Here is a 22,586-nt window from a genome sequence, read left to right as displayed (position 1 = left end):
CCTCTCAAATCAGTATCTTTACCTTACATATGGGTTGACCCTATGAGTGCAGTTCCTCCTTCCGTTTTAGTAGGTACGCCCCTCTTAATTCCTACTCTCCTATGGCACAGGTCAATCCCCTTCTTGGTGCCCCTGTCTGCATAGTGTATAGGTCAGCCTTTCTTAGGTCTGCCTATCTGCCTTTTATATTCAATAAATGCTTGGTGTACCCCCCCTCCTACCCTATACTTTACGAGTAGGCCTCATGGATCCTTGCCATAGTTTACATCTTTATGTACACTGTAATTGAATATTCTCTGCTAATATTATAAATCTACTTCACACTTTATACTTGCTTCTTAATACTTCATTTCATACCCTAGAGTCCTCCTTTACTGCTGCATGGAGTGGCCGCACGGTTTGAGGCGTCATGTCACAGACTGGGCAGCCCCTCCTGCCTGTGGTTCGAGTCCTCCCTTGGGCATGGGTCTGTGTGTTGCTCTTAGCCTAAGTTAGTTTAAGTAGTGTGTAAGTCTAGGGACCAGTGAGCTCAGCAGTTTGGTCTCTTAGGAATTCACACACATTTGAACATTCCTCCCTTACTCAACAACTTCTAACCATGCCTATATACTCTATTCAATATATTTTACTCAAGCTATAAGAGTCCCAATATCATCCTACAATTCAAATTCATCAGAATATTTGTTAGACTGACCACTCTGGCTTCTGTTCTCCTTCCTCACCCATGCTTCTTTTTTATACATACTCGATGTGAAATCATTCTAGTTCTTATATACTTATGCAATTATCATAGTTCTTCTGCCCTTATGCACATATGTGATATTGAATGTTGTAAACAGGCACTGTAGAACCATTACAGTAAACGACAGTGTGTGCATCCTTTCCTGATGTACACATTCCTTTCCTCCCTACAACACTTGACAGTTCTCCCCTTTTGATGTGTAAGATCATTTGTGTAATCATATTTTTTGTGTGTATGCGTAAGTGTGTTTGTGTAGCCTGAGTCTTCAACCTATTTAAATAAAATAAATTTTAGGTTATTGGAAACCACAAAAAATGAGGACAACTTCTGTGATAGAAGTAGTTGAATATGCAAAGAGGGAAAGATAGATAGGTACTCAAATGGGAAGTAAGAAAGGAAAAAGTAGAAATGGTTGATAAGACCGAAGAAATGAAAGAAGATAGCCCCAAACACAGGAAACTCTTCCCCCACCCTCCTTCCCCAGGATCCCTACCTCACCATTATGTGAGTGAGAAGCCGCAGGAGGTATGGGGTTAATCATCTCTTACATAACAGACGTTCTCACCTCTTCACCCTTGAGGTCCCCGAAGAAAAATCTTAGCAACTCCTATTGAACAGCAAATAGTGAAGAATCAGTCACACTTGTTTGCGAGGGTTGTTTTTGGTGTGTGTTTTGTATAAGCCATGTTCATACTTACACTGCCCACCCCTTCCAAAATTAATATAAACCCTCCACTTTACATCTCATCTCATAAAAGGTATAAAATATTCTATAAAAATAGACAGTTATACACTATGATCAAATAGTTGTCTAGTTAATCACTTTACACTACATTTTATACATACATAAAATATGCTATTCAGTTTATGTCATCTCGATATCACTCTGTTTGAATAGCACCATGTGATTATTTTTCCATTAATACTATATTCTATTCATTTCATTTCATGTGTAGAGATTCACTGTTTAACCGTGATTCCCTTAAGTCTATTATTTTTCTGTCATATCCAGTTTTCTTTACGCTAAAATTATAGGATAATTTAAGAATTCATTAATAGATAACAGAATAGTTTAAGATTTGAAGGGAATTTGGTGCAGGAAAAATAGTACAGAAGAAACACCAAAAACAACTCGGGATCTGACAGTCGTCACTCTGTCTGTTAACACAGAATGTTAACGTCCCTGGGGAACAGATGATTACGCCCAGATCCCATGGATCTGTTATTAACCTCACTTGAGCAAGTGAAAATCAGTGCCTCTCAGAAAATTTTGTGTGAAGGTCTCCCCATGACAAAACAATCACCACTTTACACGGTAACTCAACATTAGGTAAAGTTATTCTATTTCTACTCTATCCTGGATAAATTTGAATTCTTCCAACAAGTTATCCATAACATTACTAGCATCATTAAGTTCAGAAAAAGCCACCACCGAAATGTTTCTAGAGATTATACTCTTGGTAACTTCTTGATCTTTAATTAGTTGAAATGGTTCCGCCAAACTACTTACATTTATAATGTCAAAGTTTGCTATTTTTCCTTTAAATCTTCGTCCTACATTATCTACTCACGAACAAACAATGCGTGTAGTAACACCTGGGATTTTCAGTTGAATAATCGACATTACTTCCTTAGGTTGATCTGTGCTCTCTTTCAAAGTATTTATTTCCTGTCTTATGGAATTAAATTTAACATTACATACAGTGTCACACGATTTTAATTTTTCACTAAATTCAGATTCTAGTAAATTGTAGATTGCAGCAATCAGTCATCCTTTTTATTTTTATTATGCAGATCTAGATTTCAGTTAGAAGCTAGCCATTCTTAATGCACTATTATTTTCGCTCAAAGCATGTTAGTCCCTGTTGATCTGGCTTCACCCACAGTTCATTGAATGAACTGGATTGCATTCAAAATTGGCACCTCCCTCTCATCAGTTGACTTACTTGATGTGTCTAGCTGATCCTTTTCTCTGGATAATCAGCTAGCTCGATCTTCCAAAACTTCTTCTCCAAAGATCTCGCTTGTTATAGGAATTTAAAAGGTTCTACTTTTGAAATAATAGATTACTCAACGAATACTTTCAGTTCAATGACAATATATTTTCAACCATCACAAAAAACAACATTGCCATTTTTCGCATAAACATTTAAACTTGAGCAAGTCAAGTTAGTCATCAAACATTAGAATTCATTAAACACAGTTTAGTGTCTGAATAATGTTTGAACATGACATACATCTTGCTTCATTCAGAGGTAAGACATGAAGTAAGTAAAAGTCTATGATCAATTGTTCGTTTGTCTTTCTTACAATAATCACAGTACCAAAAACCACAAAATTTTACACAGACACTCCTTGTCCTTTTAATACAGCTTCCAAGACACGACCGGCAAACACTTCTTGGTGCTGCTTGTCTGACGCAGCTCCTGTCTTCCCATGATAAACGTCAATCTTACACACACAGACATGTGTTGCGCAGTGTATTGCCTCCCTCTCACACTTATCTTTTAAATATCACGTGTTTGAGGCGGCAGAAGGTCGAGTGGTTCCAGAATTTGTGTGTAAATTTGTGAACACTATGACACCACCTACAACACTGGGTGCTGTTCTTGTCTCCCTGCAATTACAAAATCGATTTTTGGCCTTTGTCTGAATGTGCCAATGTGAATGCTTTGTCCTGCCTTCCTGTGGGTCCTTATCCCAAATTTGATTATGAAGAATTCCTTTGCTTGTGTCTTGATATTGAAATGCAGGCTGCAGTTGAGGGTTTGCCAATCACAATCTCACACATAGAAGCTGCCATTTCATACAATCCGGTTCTCCACGACGAGGTTTGGTTGGTTCAACAGGGCTGGTCAGATTAACTGCTGGATCAGGCTTCGGGCCTCCTGTGCAATTACTTTTCCTAAAGGTATCACTTCACTGCTTTTGACAGTGTTTGCTGTTGTCCACAAAAGACACCTTTCCCAGAGTAGTCATTCCTCATGTTTTATGCTATGAGGTTCTATGCCTTCTCCAACTGGGCCATTTGAGAGCTAAACTGCTAGCTAGGAGGCATGATTTTTGGTCAGGGATTCATTGATTTTGTGATGGCTTGTGATCAGTTTGCCCGAGAACAGGCAGCTCCCAGGGTGTCCTGTCCCCCTGGCCTGCTACACCCCAGTCGTGTAGTCTTTGTGGGTCCCTTCTTGAAATTCTAGGTCATGGATGCATTTTCCCAGTTTCCTTACATTCTCCAGTGTGCATTGACTTCAGCTTAGGTGTTAATTCATATACTTTTGAGGTTTTTTTTGCCTATTTTGCCTTGTAACGTAGTTTCCTGTAATGGTCCACAATTCATTTCCCACATCTTTCAGTTATTTTGTTCCTGTCATGGCATTCATCGTGTTATGGCTCTGCCATTCCACCCACAATCAAATGGCAAGGCAGAATGAGTAGTGCATACATTTAAGTTCCAAATGAAACAGTTTGTTGTGGATTTTTCATTGGACCTGTTGTTTTATGCCATTATTGTTTAGAGGTGTATGAATAAAGCCATGTTTGTGTTACTTGGATCAGTTTTACTATTTAGTTATTACACATAATCATTATATGGGATGTAAAAATAGCTTCAACATAAACTTTGAGTCCTAGTATTAGGTTCAGAGTGGTACTACGTATTCTGGTGCAAACGTAGATTCCAGATACTTGCCAATTCTAGGCATGATCTAAAAAACAAACTAATAGTACAAGTGTAGGCATGATACACATAAATCATCTTAGTTTCAGTTATTGAATATTTCTGTTAGTAATATGGTGTACATGGTAGTATGACATATAGTAATATATGTGATAATTTTTGTTAGTAATATACATAATAATTTACCTAACATAGAATGCCTCCTTAGTTACTGTACGTTAGTTGTTTCTTTCTCTTGACATGTATCGTTGACTTACATGACTCACATACAAATTAATCAATAAACATATTACAGGGAAACTATGTTTTTTTCATTGAGAGAAGCAGCTTATTGGGTACTGAAAGTATTTATTTACTGGCCTTCTAAACATAAACATAACAAGCCCCATTCTCAGGTTGACATAACTGAACTCTATTCTGATACTGCCGCACAGGGTAGCCACGTGGTCTGAGACATCTTATCACAGTACCCGTGGCATGTAGAAATTGTTTTCACATGTAATTGTATTTTCCATTAATGGTCTCATTCCTATTACTGAGTGTTCTCCATTAAATTGTGGATGAGTGAGTAAGAAGCATCAGATTTTTAAGGAGTTCTTTTTGTGTTCATTTGATGGATTACTGGATATTTATGGCAATTAGAATATCCCTTGTGCCTTTATGCAGTTTTTAAGTATCTTCTGAATCTTTAGAGCATTTTTTAAACTTTGAAGTTGTTATTCTAGCAAGCAAAAAATTCCAAAATCAATAAAATGATAGAACGATTGTATGAAATTCATGATTTCTGTAGCCAGCTTTGCCTGAGACCTGACTTATATCACAGAGGTACACTATATGGCACAGACATCCATGAACCACCTCCATTCCCTTTGCAAGATACTGTTACTGTGCAGTCGTCATTATATATAGCCTTCCAAGAATTCCTCACATCCACATTGCTTCACAATCCTTCCTCAGGTCCCTACAACATGACCCTAACCTATCCTCTGCAGAACTCCAGGCTCTAGGTTCCCTAAAAGCTGATGACTCCATCATTATCATATCAGCAGACAAAGAATCTACCACTGTGGTAATTGAACAAAAGATGTATGTTAGTGAAGGTCTACACCAGCTGTCTGATACCTCTACACACAGCATCTGCCATCAAGAAACCATCCCTGTGATTCAAACTGATCTGCAGTTCCTCCTTAAAACCTCAGGCCCCTCACAAGGACTAACACCTCAATCCATAGGACTCCTCTCCCTTCCCAAACTACACACCCTCACATTTTACCTTTTCCCTAAGATCCACAGACCTTCCGACTCACCTTAATCAGCTTTATACTTACCAACAACTACTTTGCCTTTGAGGGGCAGACATACAAACAGATCAGGGGTATGGCCATGGGAAGCAAGATGGCTCCTTCCTATGCCAACTCTTTTGTGGATCACTTGCAGAGAGCTTTCCTGGGATCCATAAGTCTTCAGCCCTGGTTTGGTTTAGATACAGTGATGACATCTTTACCATATGGACTTGTGGTGAGATTGACCTGCTAAAATTCCTGGAATCTGTGAGGACCTTCTCCCAATCAAATTTCACGTGGTCCTATTCCAAACCCCATGCTACTTTCCCTGATGTTGATCTTGTCCTCACCAGCTACACACTTTTGTCCACATTAAACCTACCAACAAACAACAGTACTTACATTTTGACCCTTGCCATTCTTAGCTTGTCAAATGTTTCCTTCCATACAGCCTTGGCATAGAGGCAAACGTATTTGTTTGTATGCAAACTCTTTACAGCAGTACACCACCATTCTCACCTCAGCCTTCACTGCATGTAATTACCCCACCAGCCTAGTTAAAAAGCAGATATCCTGAGTCATCACATCCAATCCTGGTACTGCTGATCCCTCCAAGAAACAACTTCAGAGCACACCATTGGTGACTCAGTATTATGCTGGTCTGGAATGTGTTAATCAGCGACTTCGACAGGGCCATGACTTCCTAAGATCACGTCCTGAAATGAGATCCATTCTCTCTGAAATTTTTCCCACCACATCTAGAATAGCTTTCCGTTGCCTTCTGCAATATTCTTGTCAGACCCTATGCTCCTCCTGAACCCATCTCCCTATCCCTGTGACTGTTCACACTGCAAGACTTGCCCTATGCACCCTACTACCACCACCTATAACAGTCCTGTAACTGGCAAAACATATATTATCAAAAGGAGAATCACCTGCAAAACGACACATGCCATATACCATCTGTTGTGTAAACACTGTTCAGCCTTCTACATTGGCATGACTACACACCAAATTATCAATTAGGATGAATGTGCATAGTCAGAAGGTGTATACTGGCTGCTCGCAATATCCTGTTGCAGAACACACTCTACAACATGATAGTCATGACCTCATCACCTGTTTCATCACATGTGATATCTGGATTCTCCCGCCAGACACTAGTTTCTTAGAACTCTAGAGAGGTGGGAACTAATGCTGCAACATGTCCTTGGTTCTCGCCACCCATTGGGCCTTAATTTATGTTAATTTGTCCTGTTTCAGCATTTCTCCACTGTAACTACTCTTTGCATCACTCTATTTTAGTTTCCTTCATCTTTCATTGTCTTTCCCATCTATTTTTCACTCCCCCCCCCCCTCCACCCCTCCACCCCACCCTCCCCCCACTCCCATCTCTGTTATGTACAATGCATTTAGCTTTTCACTCTTATTAACTCATGCATGATGTTTAAGCAGTAATCTCTGTCTGCATATTATCCTCTCTTCCACATTTAAGCTCTCTGGTTTTCAAATCTCATCCAATCCAGTTCCCAACAATCAGTTTTTCCTTCTCATCCCATATGGTAAGTCTCCCTGACACGTGGTGACTTTCCCGAAAGCTACCCCTTTTCCTAGACCTCTCCAGTCCTTTTCCATCACCCTTCTTCCTGCCCCCCTTTAGCCCTTTTGCCTGAAGAAGGAGCCACTGGCTCTGAAAGCTTACCAATTATAACCATCTTTTATGTGTGTGTTCTGCTGCTGCTTGGTGAGTAGATTTTTTTATCCATCCAATTAAATAATTTTGTCAATAATTCATATATATATATATATATATATATATATATATATATATATATATATATATATATATAAAAACAAAGATGATGTGACTTACCAAATGAAAGTGCTGGCAGGTCGACAGACACACAAACAAACACAAACATACACACAAAATTCAAGCTTTCGCAACAAACTGTTGCCTCATCAGGAAAGAGGGAAGGAGAGGGAAAGACGAAAGGATGTGGGTTTTAAGGGAGAGGGTAAGGAGTCATTCCAATCCCGGGAGCGGAAAGACTTACCTTAGGGGGAAAAAAGGACGGGTATACACTCGCACACACACACACACACACATATCCATCCACACATATACAGACACAAGCAGACATATTTAAAGACTGGTCTTTAAATATGTCTGCTTGTGTCTGTATATGTGTGGATGGATATGTGTGTGTGTGCGAGTGTATACCCGTCCTTTTTTCCCCCTAAGGTAAGTCTTTCCGCTCCCGGGATTGGAATGACTTCTTACCCTCTCCCTTAAAACCCACATCCTTTCGTCTTTCCCTCTCCTTCCCTCTTTCCTGATGAGGTAACAGTTTGTTGCGAAAGCTTGAATTTTGTGTGTATGTTTGTGTGCCTGTCGACCTGCCAGCACTTTCATTTGGTAAGTCACATCATCTTGGTTTTTAGATATATTTTTCCTATGTGGAATGTTTCCCTCTATTATAACCATATATATATATATATACACTCCTGGAAATTGAAATTAGAACACCGTGAATTCATTGTCCCAGGAAGGGGAAACTTTATTGACACATTCCTGGGGTCAGATACATCACATGATCACACTGACAGAACCACAGGCACATAGACAAAGGCAACAGAGCATGCACAATGTCGGCACTAGTACAGTGTATATCCACCTTTCGCAGCAATGCAGGCTGCTATTCTCCCATGGAGACGATCGTAGAGATGCTGGATGTAGTCCTGTGGAACGGCTTGCCATGCCATTTCCACCTGGCGCCTCAGCTGGACCAGCGTTCGTGCTGGACGTGCAGACCGCGTGAGACGACGCTTCATCCAGTCCCAAACATGCTCAATGGGGGACAGATCCGGAGATCTTGCTGGCCAGGGTAGTTGACTTAAACCTTCTAGAGCACGTTGGGTGGCACGGGATACATGCGGACGTGCATTGTGCTGTTGGAACAGCAAGTTCACTTGCCGGTCCAGGAATGGTAGAACAATGGGTTCGATGACGGTTTGGATGTACCGTGCACTATTCAGTGTCCCCTCGACGATCACCAGTGGTGTACGGCCAGTGTAGGAGATTGCTCCCCACACCGTGATGCCGGGTGTTGGCCCTGTGTGCCTCGGTCGTATACAGTCCTGATTGTGGCGCTCACCTGCACGGCGCCAAACACGCATACGACCATCATTGGCACCAAGGCAGAAGCGACTCTCATCGCTGAAGACGACACGTCTCTATTCGTCCCTCCATTCACGCCTGTCGCGACACCACTGGAGGCGGGCTGCACGATGTTGGGGCGTGAGCGGAAGACGCCCTAACGGTGTGCGGGACCGTAGCCCAGCTTCATGGAGACGGTTGCGAATGGTCCTCGCCGATACCCCAGGAGCAACAGTGTCCCTAATTTGCTGGGAAGTGGCGGTGCGGTCCCCTACGGCACTGCGTAGGATCCTACGGTCTTGGCGTGCATCCGTGCGTCGCTGCGGTCTGGTCCCAGGTCGACGGGCACGTGCACCTTCCGCTGACCACTGGCGACAACATCGATGTACTGTGGAGACCTCACGCCCCACGTGTTGAGCAATTCGGCGGTACGTCCACCCGGCCTCCCGCATGCCCACTATATGCCCTCGCTCAAATTCCGTCAACTGCACATACGGTTCACGTCCACGCTGTCGCGGCATGCTACCAGTGTTAAAGACTGCGATGGAGCTCCGTATGCCACGGCAAACTGGCTGACACTGACGGCGGCGGTGCACAAATGCTGCGCATTTAGCGCCATTCGACGGCCAACACCGCGGTTCCTGGTGTGTCCGCTGTGCTGTGCGTGTGATCATTGCTTGTACAGCCCTCTCGCAGTGTCCGGAGCAAGTATGGTGGGTCTGACACACCGGTGTCAGTGCGTTCTTTTTTCCATTTCCAGGAGTGTATATATATATGTAAACATTCGACGTGGGAAAAATATATCTAAAAACAAATATGATGTGACTTACCAAACGAAAGTGCTGGGAGGTCGATAGACACACAAACAAACACAAACATACACACAAAATTCAAGCTTTCGCAACCAACCGTTGCTTCATCAGGAAAGAGGGAAGGAGAGGTAAACCTCAAAATTCCAATCAACACAATCTGGAACCACAACACCCTAATTCAGTAGTTAACCTTTCCTCCAAACATCTCTCCCAATCCGAAACCTCTGTCCTATCCAAAGGCCTCACTTTCAGCCCCACTCCCAGATTCAACCAAACAGCCCTTGTCAAAGATTTACTGTCCTACACCCGTACTCTTTGGTGGAAATATCACTTTGCCACGAAGAAAAATGATCCTAATCCTACTCCTAATGATCCAACTCCCCAAGACACTATCCAAATTGAACCCTGCCTGGAACAGTTCCGTCCTCCGTCACAGCGGGACCCACCTCCTCTTCCTCAAAATCACCCCCTCCAAACTTTCCAGGAATTTCTGACTTCCAGCCTTGCCTCTCAATCCTTCTTAAATAACCTTAATCCTACTCCCAACATCACCACTGCTGAAGCCCAGGCCATCCGTGATCTGAAGGCTGACCGATCCATCGTCATTCTTCTGGCAGACAAGGGTTTCACGACCGTGGTACTTGATCATCGGGAGTATGTGGCTGAGGGACTGCGCCAGCTTTCAGACAACACTACTTACAATGTTTGCCAAGGTAACCCCATTCCTGATGTCCAGACGAAGCTTCAAGGAATCCTCAGAACCTTAGGCCCCCTACAAAACCTTTCACCTGACTCCATCAACCTCCTGACCCCACCAACACCCCGCACCCCTACCTTCTACCTTCTTCCTAAAATTCACAAACCCAATCATCCTGGCCGTCCCATTGTAGCTGGTTACCAAGCCCCCACAGAACGTATCTCTTCCTACGTAGATCAACACCTTCAACCCATTACATGCAGTCTCCCATCCTTCATCAAAGACACCAACCACTTTCTCGAACGCCTGGAATCCTTACCCAGTCTGTTACCCCCGGAAACCATCCCTGTAACCATTGATGCCACTTCCTTATACACAAATATTCCGCACGTCCAGGGCCTCGCTGCGATGGAGTACTTCCTTTCACGCCGATCACCTGCCACCATACTTAAAACCTCTTTCCTCATTACCTTAGCCAGCTTCATCCTGACCCACAACTTCTTCACTTTTGAAGGCCAGACATACCAACAATTAAAGGGAACGGCCATGGGTGCCAGGATGGCCCCCTCGTACGCCAACCTATTCATGGGTCCCTTAGAGGAAGCCTTTTTGGTTACCCAGGCCTGCCAACCCAAAGTTTGGTACAGATTTATTGATGACATTTTCATGATCTGGACTCACAGTGAAGAAGAACTCCAGAATTTCCTCTCCAACCTCAACTCCTTTGTTTCCATCAGATTCACCTGGTCCTACTCCAAATCCCATGCTACTTTCCTTGACGTTGACCTCCACCTGTCCAATGGCCAGCTTCACACGTCCGTCCACATCAAACCCACCAACAAGCAACAGTACCTCCATTATGACAGCTGCCACCCATTCCACATCAAACGGTCCCTTCCCTACAGCCTAGGTCTTTGTGGCAAACGAATCTGCTCCAGTCCGGAATCCCTGAACCATTACACCAACAACCTGAAAACAGCTTTCGCATCCCGCAACTACCCTCCCGACCTGGTACATAAGCAAATAACCAGAGCCACTTCCTCATCTCAAACCCAGAACCTCCCACAGAAGAACCCCAAAAGTGCCCCACTTGTGACAGGATACTTTCCGGGACTGGATCAGACTCTGAATGTGGCTCTCCAGCAGGGATACGACTTCCTCAAATCCTGCCCTGAAATGAGATCCATCCTTCATGAAATCCTCCCCACTACGCAAAGAGTGTCTTTCCGCCGTCCACTTAACCTTTGTAACCTCTTAGTTCATCCCTATGAAATCCCCAAACCACCTTCCCTACCCTCTGGCTCCTACCGTTGTAACCGCCCCCGGTGTAAAACCTGTCTCATGCACTCTCCCACCCTACCTACTCCAGTCCTGTAACCCGGAAGGTGTACACGATCAAAGGCAGAGCCACGTGTGAAAGCATCCACGTGATTTACCAACTGACCTGCCTACACTGTGAAGCTTTCTATGTGGGAATGACCAGCAACAAACTGTCCATTTGCATGAATGGACACAAGCAGACAGTGTTTCTTGGTAATGAGGATCACCCTGTGGCTAAACATGCCTTGGTGCATGGCCAGCACATCTTGGCACAGTGTTACACCATCCGGGTTATCTGGATACTTCACACTAACACCAACCTGTCAGAACTCCGGAGATGGGAACTTGCCCTTCAGTATATCCCCTCTTCTCGTTATCCGCCAGGCCTCAATCTCTGCTAATTTCTAATTTCAATTTGCCGCCACTCATACCTCACCTGTCTTTCAACAACATCTTTGCCTCTGTACTTCTACCTCGACTGACATCTCTGCCCAAACTCTTTGCCTTTACAAATGTCTTCTTGTGTCTGTGTATGTGCAGATGGATATGTGTGTGTGTGCGAGTGTATACCTGTCCTTTTTTCCCCCTAAGGTAAGTCTTTCCGCTCATGGGATTGGAATGACTCCTTACCCTCTCCCTTAAAACCCACATCCTTTCATCTTTCCCTGTCCTTCCCTCTTTCCTGACGAAGCAACCATTGGTTGTGAAAGCTAGAATTTTGTGTGTATTTGTGTGTTTGTTTGTGTTTCTATCGACCTGCCAGCGCTTTTGTATGGTAAGTCACATCATCTTTGTTTTTAAATATATTTTTCCCGCGTGGAATGTTTCCCTCTATATAACTCATAAATAGATACCCTGCATTTCATCACTTGGAGGAGAATTCCAGACACCACCTCCATAAACTGTTCAAACTGTTGACATCCTACTCTCATCTTGGGGCACCACTATCCATCAAACCCATTCTTCTCACAATGAACCTCTTTGTGAACCCCTCATAGCAGCCAGACTCCGTCTAGCTGACTACTTCAATTTAACACACCCTCCAATCCCCCCCCCCCCCCCCAACATCCCACAAAACCCAGAACTGAAACAAACCCAAAGCACTATTGTTAATTTCTCTACCAAAAGCCTCAGTCCAATAGAAGTTTCAGTCCTACCCAAGGCCTAACCTTCAGCTGTACCACTAAATTGAACCATGTTTGACCTGTCAAAGACCTCCTCTCCTGCTCCTGATCCCTACAGTGGAAACATTTCTTTGCCAGCAAGCCCTCCCACCAAAACTAACCTAATCTCAACATTGAACCTATCCTCTTCCAGCTCATACAACCTTCCAGCCATGATCCTCCCCCACCACACATAACCACCCTTAGCTCCAAATTGGCCCCACCATCCTTCCCCCGACTCCATCCTAAGGACATACAAATCCTGGAAACAGATCCAGACCCAATCATCCTCCCTGTAGACAAAGGCTCCACCATCGTTGTGATGTATACCTACCTGATGGAAGGCCTCTGCCAACTGACTGACTCCTGCACCTACAAACTCTGCCAGAGTGATCATATCCCGGAAGTCCAACATAGCCTCCAACCCCTACTGAAATCCATAGTTCCTTTCCAGAACTTCTCAGCTAAGTCCATCTTCCTTATCACCCCAACTCCACCCCACACACCCACCTTCTACATGCTCCCAAAAATCCACAAACCCAACAAACCTGGACACCCTGTTGTGCTCCCACTGAAAGAATTTCCACTCATTAACCAAAACCTCTAACTGATTACCAGAAACCTAGCCTCCCAGATCAAAAATACTAGCCACTTCCTTTACCAACTTTCCATTATTCCCACATGCATACGCCCTGGGTCCCTATTTGTCACTGTTGACGCCACCTTCCTATACACCAACGTCCCTCAAGTTCATGGCCTTGCCATTATTGAACACTACCTATCCCAATAGGGTGTGCCATTTTCGGGGGCAAAAATAAAATTTCATCATTTTATGAATGAGGAGGTTCAAAAATGAACTTTTTGATGTTTAACATCCTATTTTAAAAGGTTTTTCTTTATTAATAAACATTTAGCTTGGTAAGTTTCCACTTGATTATTATGTAAATTTCTAACAAAAGGGCATAAATTAATATAAACTAAAGCAAAATTTTCTCAAAATTTGGTTTAATGAACTGAAACAATTTCTTTACATTCTGTCTCTATTATCAAGTGCTGAAAACACATTGTAAAATATGTAAGAAGTTTCAGCCAACAATATTTGTCGGATTTTTTTTTACTCATTCCTAGAAATCATTCTTCTGTGTGCTTCCTGTGCTCTAATGTATCCTTCTCATTTCTCAGGAGTACACACTTTGACAGAAGCCTCTGCTCCTTGTTTTCCATACCCTTCTATGGACTGTCCATGACATGACTACTTTTGAACTTGCCTTGGTTCTTGAATAAAGTTTCTTATTTCTAATGTTTTGAGTTTACATTTACTTGAAGGTTCATATACTTTTTCTGACCAGACTATCACTTCCAAAAGTGAAGTTCCATATGGATTTACTGCAGGTGTCTTCCTAGGGTGAACAGATGAATCTGCTGGTATATCATGATCTTCATTCCTCAGTTCAGTTATTTTCTGGATCCCTGCTTTGCCTTCTTCTTAGTCTTCCATACACAAAAGTATCGAAAGCATCATGTCATTAAATATGAACCTCAATGAACATTCAGTGTTGGTGAAACAGTATCTGCTATTGCCTTCTTCTGGTATTTTAGGAGCTTCAGTTGATAAAGAATGTGGTGGGGTGCTTCCATCCAAGAGGATTTCAATTTGATTGTAAACCAGTGGGAATAGTAAACAGCAACATTGTATTCCACCAAAAGTTGTAATGACATCAAGTTGTTACCTTTAAGGCTATGTTTTGAAAGCCATGTGTGACAAATCCTATTTACACTTGTTTACCATTGAGAGCGGCTTGCAGGACCAGTTTCCTATACTGCCTTATCAGTTGGAAGTGCACCTGTCCTTATAGCCTGATTTATCCTGTAATCATATGCCTCATATGTAGAGAGATCTGTGACAACAGTATCACTTGTTGGGACCAGAGGCTCTGGAAAACAAATTCTTAAAAATGAGGGATTGATTTCAAGTTCTGTTGCACTATCAAGCATGTTGCTGGACTTACCACTCCACTTGCTATTAGACAAAGTTTTCCCATCCAACTGTTTGATCAAATGGCTTGAAGATGAAGAGCACAAACCAAACAGATAGGTTTATGATTCTGCTTTGTCTCAACCCAATGAAACCAATGCATGACTCCTCCTTCAGTGTTAATATTCGTTATTCGTTCAGTCACCACAAACGTTTACCAGCACTGTTTCTCTTTTTCTCTTTCTTTTTTTTTTTAAAAAAAAAAAAAATCACCAGCAAGATGATTAGCAATAATTTCAGCAGGTTTCCTTGCATTAAGGAATAAAATTGGCTGACTGCAAACAGTGTAATGCTCTTCTTTCACAACACTTGGAAACTTGGAAACTGATAACTTGAGTTGTCTGCTTGTAGCTTAACTTCAGTGGAATCTTGGCACCTGTCAAAGAAGATGCATTCAATCCTGCCTATACTGCATTGATTATGAAATTCTTTGTCAAGTGATTCATGACTTCCTTTTGGGCCCTTTTCACTTTGTTGTGATCAACCAGGAATCTTCAGTCTCCTTCAGTAATTAATCCAGTATGTAGTTGTTGTAATGGCAGCTGTAGCATGCAGAGTGATAGTCCGAAACTGTAACATATTATACTAACTTGCACTTCAAGTATAGGGTACATCAGAATCATCACATGATATGTGCAAAGAGACTTCTGGATCTCTGTCTTTAGCATCAGTTGCCTCTTCCTCTTTTTTTGGAGAAAAGAATTTCATTTGACTGCATTGTTAACTCTTCTTTCATTTTCTGCTTATATTCAGCAATTCTTCTGAACTCATTTTCTTGTCTCTTCTACTTTCTAATTTGTTTTCTGCACTCTGGTAGATCTGGTAACCCCCTTTGATGCCATCCAACAGATCAAACTTTCTCTCTTTGACCTCTAACAAACACCAGTTCTTTGACAGAGATAGTCACATACTTAGAACAAGAGCAGGTGTGCACTACATGTTTACAGTTAGCATTACATGAACATGGACCCTCAAATTCTGAACACAGCTTCATCTTACACTTGCAAGGAGCTTGTCTAACATTTCTATGAAAGCCTGTTTTGCTTCCAGTTTTCCTCTGACAAGTAATATGTTTTGGCTTTTTCCCAGTTTTGTTCTACCTTCTACAGGACTGCGACTCTAAGATTTCAAATTAGCACCACAACAACTATGTGCTAGTCGCCACTTTTTGAGTTCTTTTGGATAGATATCCTTTGCAAAAGTGGCTACTGAGTAATTCCTGACATTCTCACCATTCTGCTCCCTTAGAGGAAGCCCATATATTGGAACATCATGCAGTGTTGACAGTTCAGAAAGCAGCGTTTCTCAACCAGTTCCTATGACCTTGCTCATGTGAGTCATGGTTGCCAGCCTTGTCTTCCTTTTACTAGCCATGGTACCAAATTTTCAGATTTTGAAAGTGGAAGAAACTGTTTGTGCTTGGAAAAAGAAAAACAAGAAATGTCACTGTTTGTATGATATTAAGAAAAAGACATTCTGCTACAAATGAGTATTGTTAGCTTAAAAACTTTTAGGAGTGGCTCAAAATGATAACAGGTATTATAATATATTCTTATCCTTACAGCAGAAGTACAGACAAAAATAATGATTAGAAGGCAGTTTGAGTGTTTCACATGAAACAGCAAAGTGTCACAAAATTGAAGTAGCTATGTACCAAGGAAAACAATGTAACTGTGGTTCCTTGTAAATGCAACTGGGATCTGCTAACCAAAACACAACTTTATGACCTCCCTCATTTTTTGAAGAAGGAATTCAAAATATTTGACAACCCTACTCTCCCAACATCCTTCAGACTTCAAACCATCCATCTCATTCTGTACACACCCTACCAACTGTATCTTGACCCACAACTACTTTTCTCTTAGGAGAAAACAAACTAATCCACAGCACAGACATAGGCACCCACATGGCACTCCTGTCCCTCTGTCAAACTGTTTATGGGTCATGTGGAAGAAACCTTCCTAGCCTCCCAAAACTCCCAACCCCTAGTCTGGTTCAGATACATTGATGATATGTTCATGATCTGGACTCAGGATCAAGACACCATGTCCACTTTCCTCCATAACTTCAACACCTTTTCTCCCATGTGTTTCACCTGGTCTCCTTCATCCTTCCTGGATGTTGACCTTTATCTTGCTGCTGTCCACTTTAATCCTTCTAACTCCCAAGAGTACTTGCATTTTGACAGCTGTCATCCCTTCCTCACCAAAAAATACTGCCCATATAGCCTAGCCACCCATCGACAACATACCTGCAGTGGCAAGAATTTCCTTGCTCAGTATGCTGGAGGCCTCAAAAAGGCCTTCACAGACAGGCAATACCCCCCAAACCTATTCCACAAATAGATTTCCCATGCCATTCCTCACACATGCCCAATCGTCCCAACATACACAGAATCAGCTACAAAGAAGTGCCCCCTTCATCATCCAGTATCACACTGTTCTGTAAAAAATAAAACATATTCTTTGCCATGGCTTCGATTATCTCTTATCCTGCTCTGAAATGAGGGACATCCTACCCAAGATCCTTCCTACCCCTCAAAAAGTGGAGTTCCTTCACCCACTTGACCTACACAACATCCTAGTCCATTCCTATGCTACTCCAATTCCCAACACCTTGCCACAGTGATCATATCCCTATGGCAAACCAAGGTGCAAGACCTGCCAAATTCACCTACCCAGCACCTCTTACTCCATTCATGTCACAGGCTTATCCTAACCTGTCAGAGGCCAGGCTACCAGCGAAATCAGTCATGTCATATACCAAATCTGCTGCAAACACTGCACAGCCTTTTATGTTGGTATGACTACCAACTGGCTGTCCACCATGATGAGTAGCCAGCAATCTGTCACCACCTGGTGACACAACATGCATATGAGCACAACAAGCTCAATTTCAATGGCTGCTTCACAACCTGAGCCCTCTGAATCCTTCTTTCCCACTAGTCTCCGAACTACACTTCCTCTGCTCCTATAATTGTCCTAGCCTCAATGTCAAGAACCCCACAGTACCCACATCCTCCATCCAACAGTTTCCCCTCCCTCTGCCCCATCACCCCTCCCAGTTTATATCCATACTTAGCCTCCAGTGTGCGCTGCTTCCCACCAGTCACTATACCTGCCACCCCTTCCTTCTGCATTCCTAGCCAACAAACTGGCCTCTCTCGTAGCCACTAGCTACCTACCACGAGCCCCACTCCTTGCCTCCTACCTCTTTCACCCTCTTTGCACCCCACCCAACACAACCACAGCTATCCCATCTGCTGCAAAAATAGCATTTTCACTGTCAGTTTAGCTGGCGCCCTGTAGGGGCATAGGCTTGTGTGTGTGTGTGTGTGTGTGTGTGTGTGTGTGTGTGTCTGCGCGCGCGCGCGTGCATGTGCATGTGTGCTGTGTTGTGTGTGTTTGTGTCTGTGTGGGCACTGTAGCTCATCAAAGTATACCGTATTTACTCAAATCTAAGCTGCACTCGAATCTAAGCCACACCTGAAAAATGAGAGTCGAAATCAAGGAAAAAAAATTTTCCCGAATCTAAGCCGCACCTGAAATTTGAGACTCGAAATTCAAGGGGAGAGAAAAGTTTTAGGCCATCTCCAAATCGAAACAAAATTGGTCTATTGTAATATGAGACACAATTTAGCTCGAATGAATGATGATACAGCTACAGTAATTTGGTTCGAGTCGTAAGCTTAGCAGTTAAGGTTTACCAGGTAGCCATTGCTATGCGTCAGGCACTCCGTCCGTATTTATATGTGTACCCTTCCTTTTTCACGTGCTTCGTCTGGTTTGAATTGATTGCTTATTTTTCTTTGATATGATAAGTGCCGTTTTCTTTGTTATATGTGTTTACGTCAGTCTAAGCTGAAAATGCATTACTGTACTGTGTCATGCATTGTTTGTCGCATTCTGATAGTGCGCGTTTATGGCCGTTTGCGGCATGGCTTGCTTTTGTGCGCACTACCGCCACTTACAATTTTAAAAAAAAAAAGAGAGGAATCGTCTCATTAGTGAATCAAGAGACTGCTATTTGTTGTTAGTTCCACTACTGCTTCTTTGATAATGATCAACAAGAACCAAATAATAGACTGCGTATGATAGATGATGTTCTGAACGAAAGTTTAGCGAAAATTTTTCTCATTTTGAAAATCTTTGCAGGTGCCTCTTTAGTTCATTACATTCTGCACAGAAATTAGAGTCGTCTTAGATTTAAAAATCTAGTCAATTCCCGTGATTCATTTCTGACTGTATCACTATTAGGCATAAGAATAATACGAATATAAACATGACATGGTATGTATATTCTTCCGCGTTCGCTGTTGTCTCACTCTATTTTCGTAGTTTATTAGGCAGACAGGATTTAAATGAGATAGCAGCAAACACGAAACAATACATGGCAAAATGTTTATATTCATATTATTCTTATGGTGAAGAGAATACTGCATGTGATTCACAATTCATAAAAGTTCCTATTAGCAACCATCTCATCTCACAGGTAGGAAAAAATTCAGAACGTAGAGTTGGCCATATTGACAAACATCCCAAACAGTCCTGCCAATCGGATTTTCATAGTACATTGAAATGTTGCTGCATTCGAAGATGAACAATACGGAATTTGTATTTACTTCGTTGGATAATGTATCAAAATGCAGTGGTCAAAACTTGGGGCAGAGGAAAAAAGCTCTTCTTCCACCTTTTTTTTTTTTAATTTATTTACTGACGCAGAGATTTTGATGCCATTATTTATCTTTTTGCCTACAAAGCATGCCTGTGTAGCGCTACATATATTCGGTGGCAGAAGTTAGTTGTGGCGGCACCCACCAACATTTTCCAGAACTTCTGCGTGCTTTGCACTCTATTCTAAGCCGCAGGTGGTTTTTTGGATTACAAAAGCTGGAAAAAAAGTGCGGCTTAGATTCGAGTAAATATAGTAACTCCAAAAGGCAGCAAGTTTTCCATCTGTTGTGTGTGACTGTTGATGTCTCAACGCTTCTGCTGTTTGTTCTCCTTTAATCCTAAAGTATATACAACAAAGTAGTTACATCACATTTTAACATGTATAATATATTTAATGATGCAATACACATTTTTCTACTGCTTTATGTCTCATTATTCATACATCTTTGACTTGGGCTTGGAGTTATTTGATTTAACATTCACATTTGTGCCTCTGCTATTTTTTTCTATTCTATTTCAACCACACTATTTTCTCACAGAGCTGTATAGTTTGAAATGCTTATCATTCATCTTGATATATCACATCTGGCTGTTAGCTCTACCAAAGAATTTTTCATTTTTCATCAGTAACTATCGGGTTTTATGTATTAGATTATTTAATTTATGTTTATACTAATTTCATGTATCATGTAACTAAGAAGAAGATTGCCTCTTCCTCATGCTTTTATGTCTCCCTTGTCAAACTGCTTTTTATTTATATGTTTTTTCTTTCTTTTTTTTGTGGGGACAGGTAATTCTAAATTTTGTGGGAGAGATTAACTCCTAGCAATTCAGTCCTAGTGAGTACATAACTAATGTATTTGAGTGATGTATCCCTTTGATTTTCTCAAGTAGTGCTTTGAATGCAATTAAATGGTTAAATCATTTGATTTTCTCAGGTAATGATATGAGTGGATTAAATTAATGAAATTAGATTCCATGTGCTTTCATTCTAGACAAAACAAACTATTGAGAAACTACAAAACATTGTGTCATCAGACGGAAGATTTCGAAATCTGCGGGATGCATTACATCGATGTGATCCTCCCTGTATTCCCTATTTGGGCATGTACCTGACAGACTTGTCTTTTATTGAAGAGGGAACACCAAACTTCACAGAAGATGGTCTGTTAAATTTCTCCAAAATGAGAATGGTAAGTGTGGCTGAAACCTTACATTTGAGCATGGAAAAAGCATTGTTTGTGTGTCTGTGGGTGTTTTTTGTATATTCACCTGATGAAATTGCATGCAGTAATGATAGATTCTTTATTTAAGTTAATGTGTACAGGTGGGCTAAATTTAAACTGTGAGCTGTCATTAAAATAGCAACTCATGCATTTTGTGTACAGAGGAATGGCTATGACTTGTAACTAAATTAGTACTAGGAAAATGAAAGCAGGAAGATTGGGGCTTAATGTCCTGTTGATGACTAGGTCATTAGAGATAGAGCTCAAGCTCAGGTTGTGGTAGGATGGGAAATATATACACTATGTGATCAAAAGTATCCAGGCACCCCCAGAAACATACGTTTTTCATATTAGATATATTGTGCTGCCACCTACTGCCAGGTACTCCATATCAGTGACCTCATTAGTCATTAGGCATCATGAGAGAGCAGAGTGGGACGCTCTGTGGAACTCATGGACTTCAAACATGGTCAGGTGATTGGGTGTCATGTGGGTCGTATGTCTGTATGTGAGATTTTCACACTCCTAAACATCCCAAGGTCTGCTGTTTCTGATGTGATAGTGAAGTGAAAATGTGAAGGGACATGTGCAGCACAGAAGTGTACAGGCCTGCCTTGTCTGTTGACTGACAGAGACCACCGACAGTTGAAGAGGGTCCTAATGTGTAATAGGCAGACATTTATCTAGACCATCACACTTGAATTCCAGACTGCATCAGGGTCCACTGCAAGTACTATGATGGTTAGGCACGAGGTGAGAAAACTTGGATTTCACGATCGAGCAGCTGCTCATAAGCCACACATCACACTGGTAAATGCCAAATGACGCCTTGCTTGGTGTAAGGAGCATAAACATTGGTCAATTGAACAGTGGAGAAAGCATTGTATGAAGTGACAAATCATGGTAGAAAATGTGGCAATCTCATGGCAAACTGTGGGTATGGCAAATGCCTGGTGAATGTCATCTCCCAGCATATGTAGTGCCAACAGTAAAATTCAGAGGCAGTGGTGTTATGGTGTGGTCGTCTTTTTCATGGAGAGGGCTCACAGGCTTGCACCCCATGTTGTTTTGCATGGCAATGTTACAGCACAGGCCTACATTGATGTTTTAAGCACCTTATTACCTCCCACTGTTGAAGAGCAATTCGAGGATGGCGATTGCACCTTTCAACACTATTGAGCACCTGTTCATAGTGCACGGCCTGTGGCAGAGTGGCTACATGACAATAACATCCCTGTAATGGACTGGCCTGCACAGAGTCCTGGCCTAAATCCTATAGAACACCTTTGGGATGTTTTGGAACACCGACTTCTTGGCAGGCCTCACTAACTGATGTCGATACCTCTCCTCAGTGCTGCACTCCATGAAGAATGGGCTGCCATTCTCCAAGAAACCTTCCAGCACCTGACTGAATGTATGCCTGTGAGAGTGGAAGCTGTCAGCAAGGCTAAGGGTGGGCCAACACCGTATTGAATTCCAGCATTACTGATGGAGGGTGCTGCAAACTTATAAGTCATTTTCAGCCAGGTGTCTAGATGTTTTTGATCACATAGTGTATATTTGAGTGTTGCAGCATGTGAGAAGTTGGAAATTTGAGTAGGTCATGGACTGTGTCCAGATGAATGAAGCAGTTAGGGCAACCACTCATGAGAAGCAGAAAATCCAGATTCGAGTCCTAGTCTGGCACAGGTATTCAACTTTCACCACTTCATTACCACAGTGCCGTGTGTGATAGGAGTCATGAATTCTCACACATCCATTCCCTTTCTTTCCCCATTCTCTGTTTCATGTAAAAG

The 22,586-nt window shown here is 42.1% G+C and overlaps 1 protein-coding gene across 1 annotated transcript in view; it reads left to right on the top strand.

Moving 5' to 3' along the window:
- The window catches only part of LOC124805408 (ras-specific guanine nucleotide-releasing factor 1-like), an 871,442-nt gene that overhangs the window by 760,373 nt on the left and 88,483 nt on the right, over positions 1 to 22,586 (top strand). Inside the window, 1 exon segment of the mRNA XM_047265969.1 lies at positions 20,560 to 20,757. Coding sequence (XP_047121925.1) covers positions 20,560 to 20,757 — 198 coding nt within the window.

Source organism: Schistocerca piceifrons, chromosome 7 (genome assembly GCF_021461385.2).
Source record: "Schistocerca piceifrons isolate TAMUIC-IGC-003096 chromosome 7, iqSchPice1.1, whole genome shotgun sequence".
Classification (NCBI taxonomy): domain Eukaryota; kingdom Metazoa; phylum Arthropoda; class Insecta; order Orthoptera; family Acrididae; genus Schistocerca; species Schistocerca piceifrons.
The sequence above is the reverse complement of the archived record's forward strand: the minus strand, read 5'-3'. Positions and strand labels throughout refer to the sequence as shown.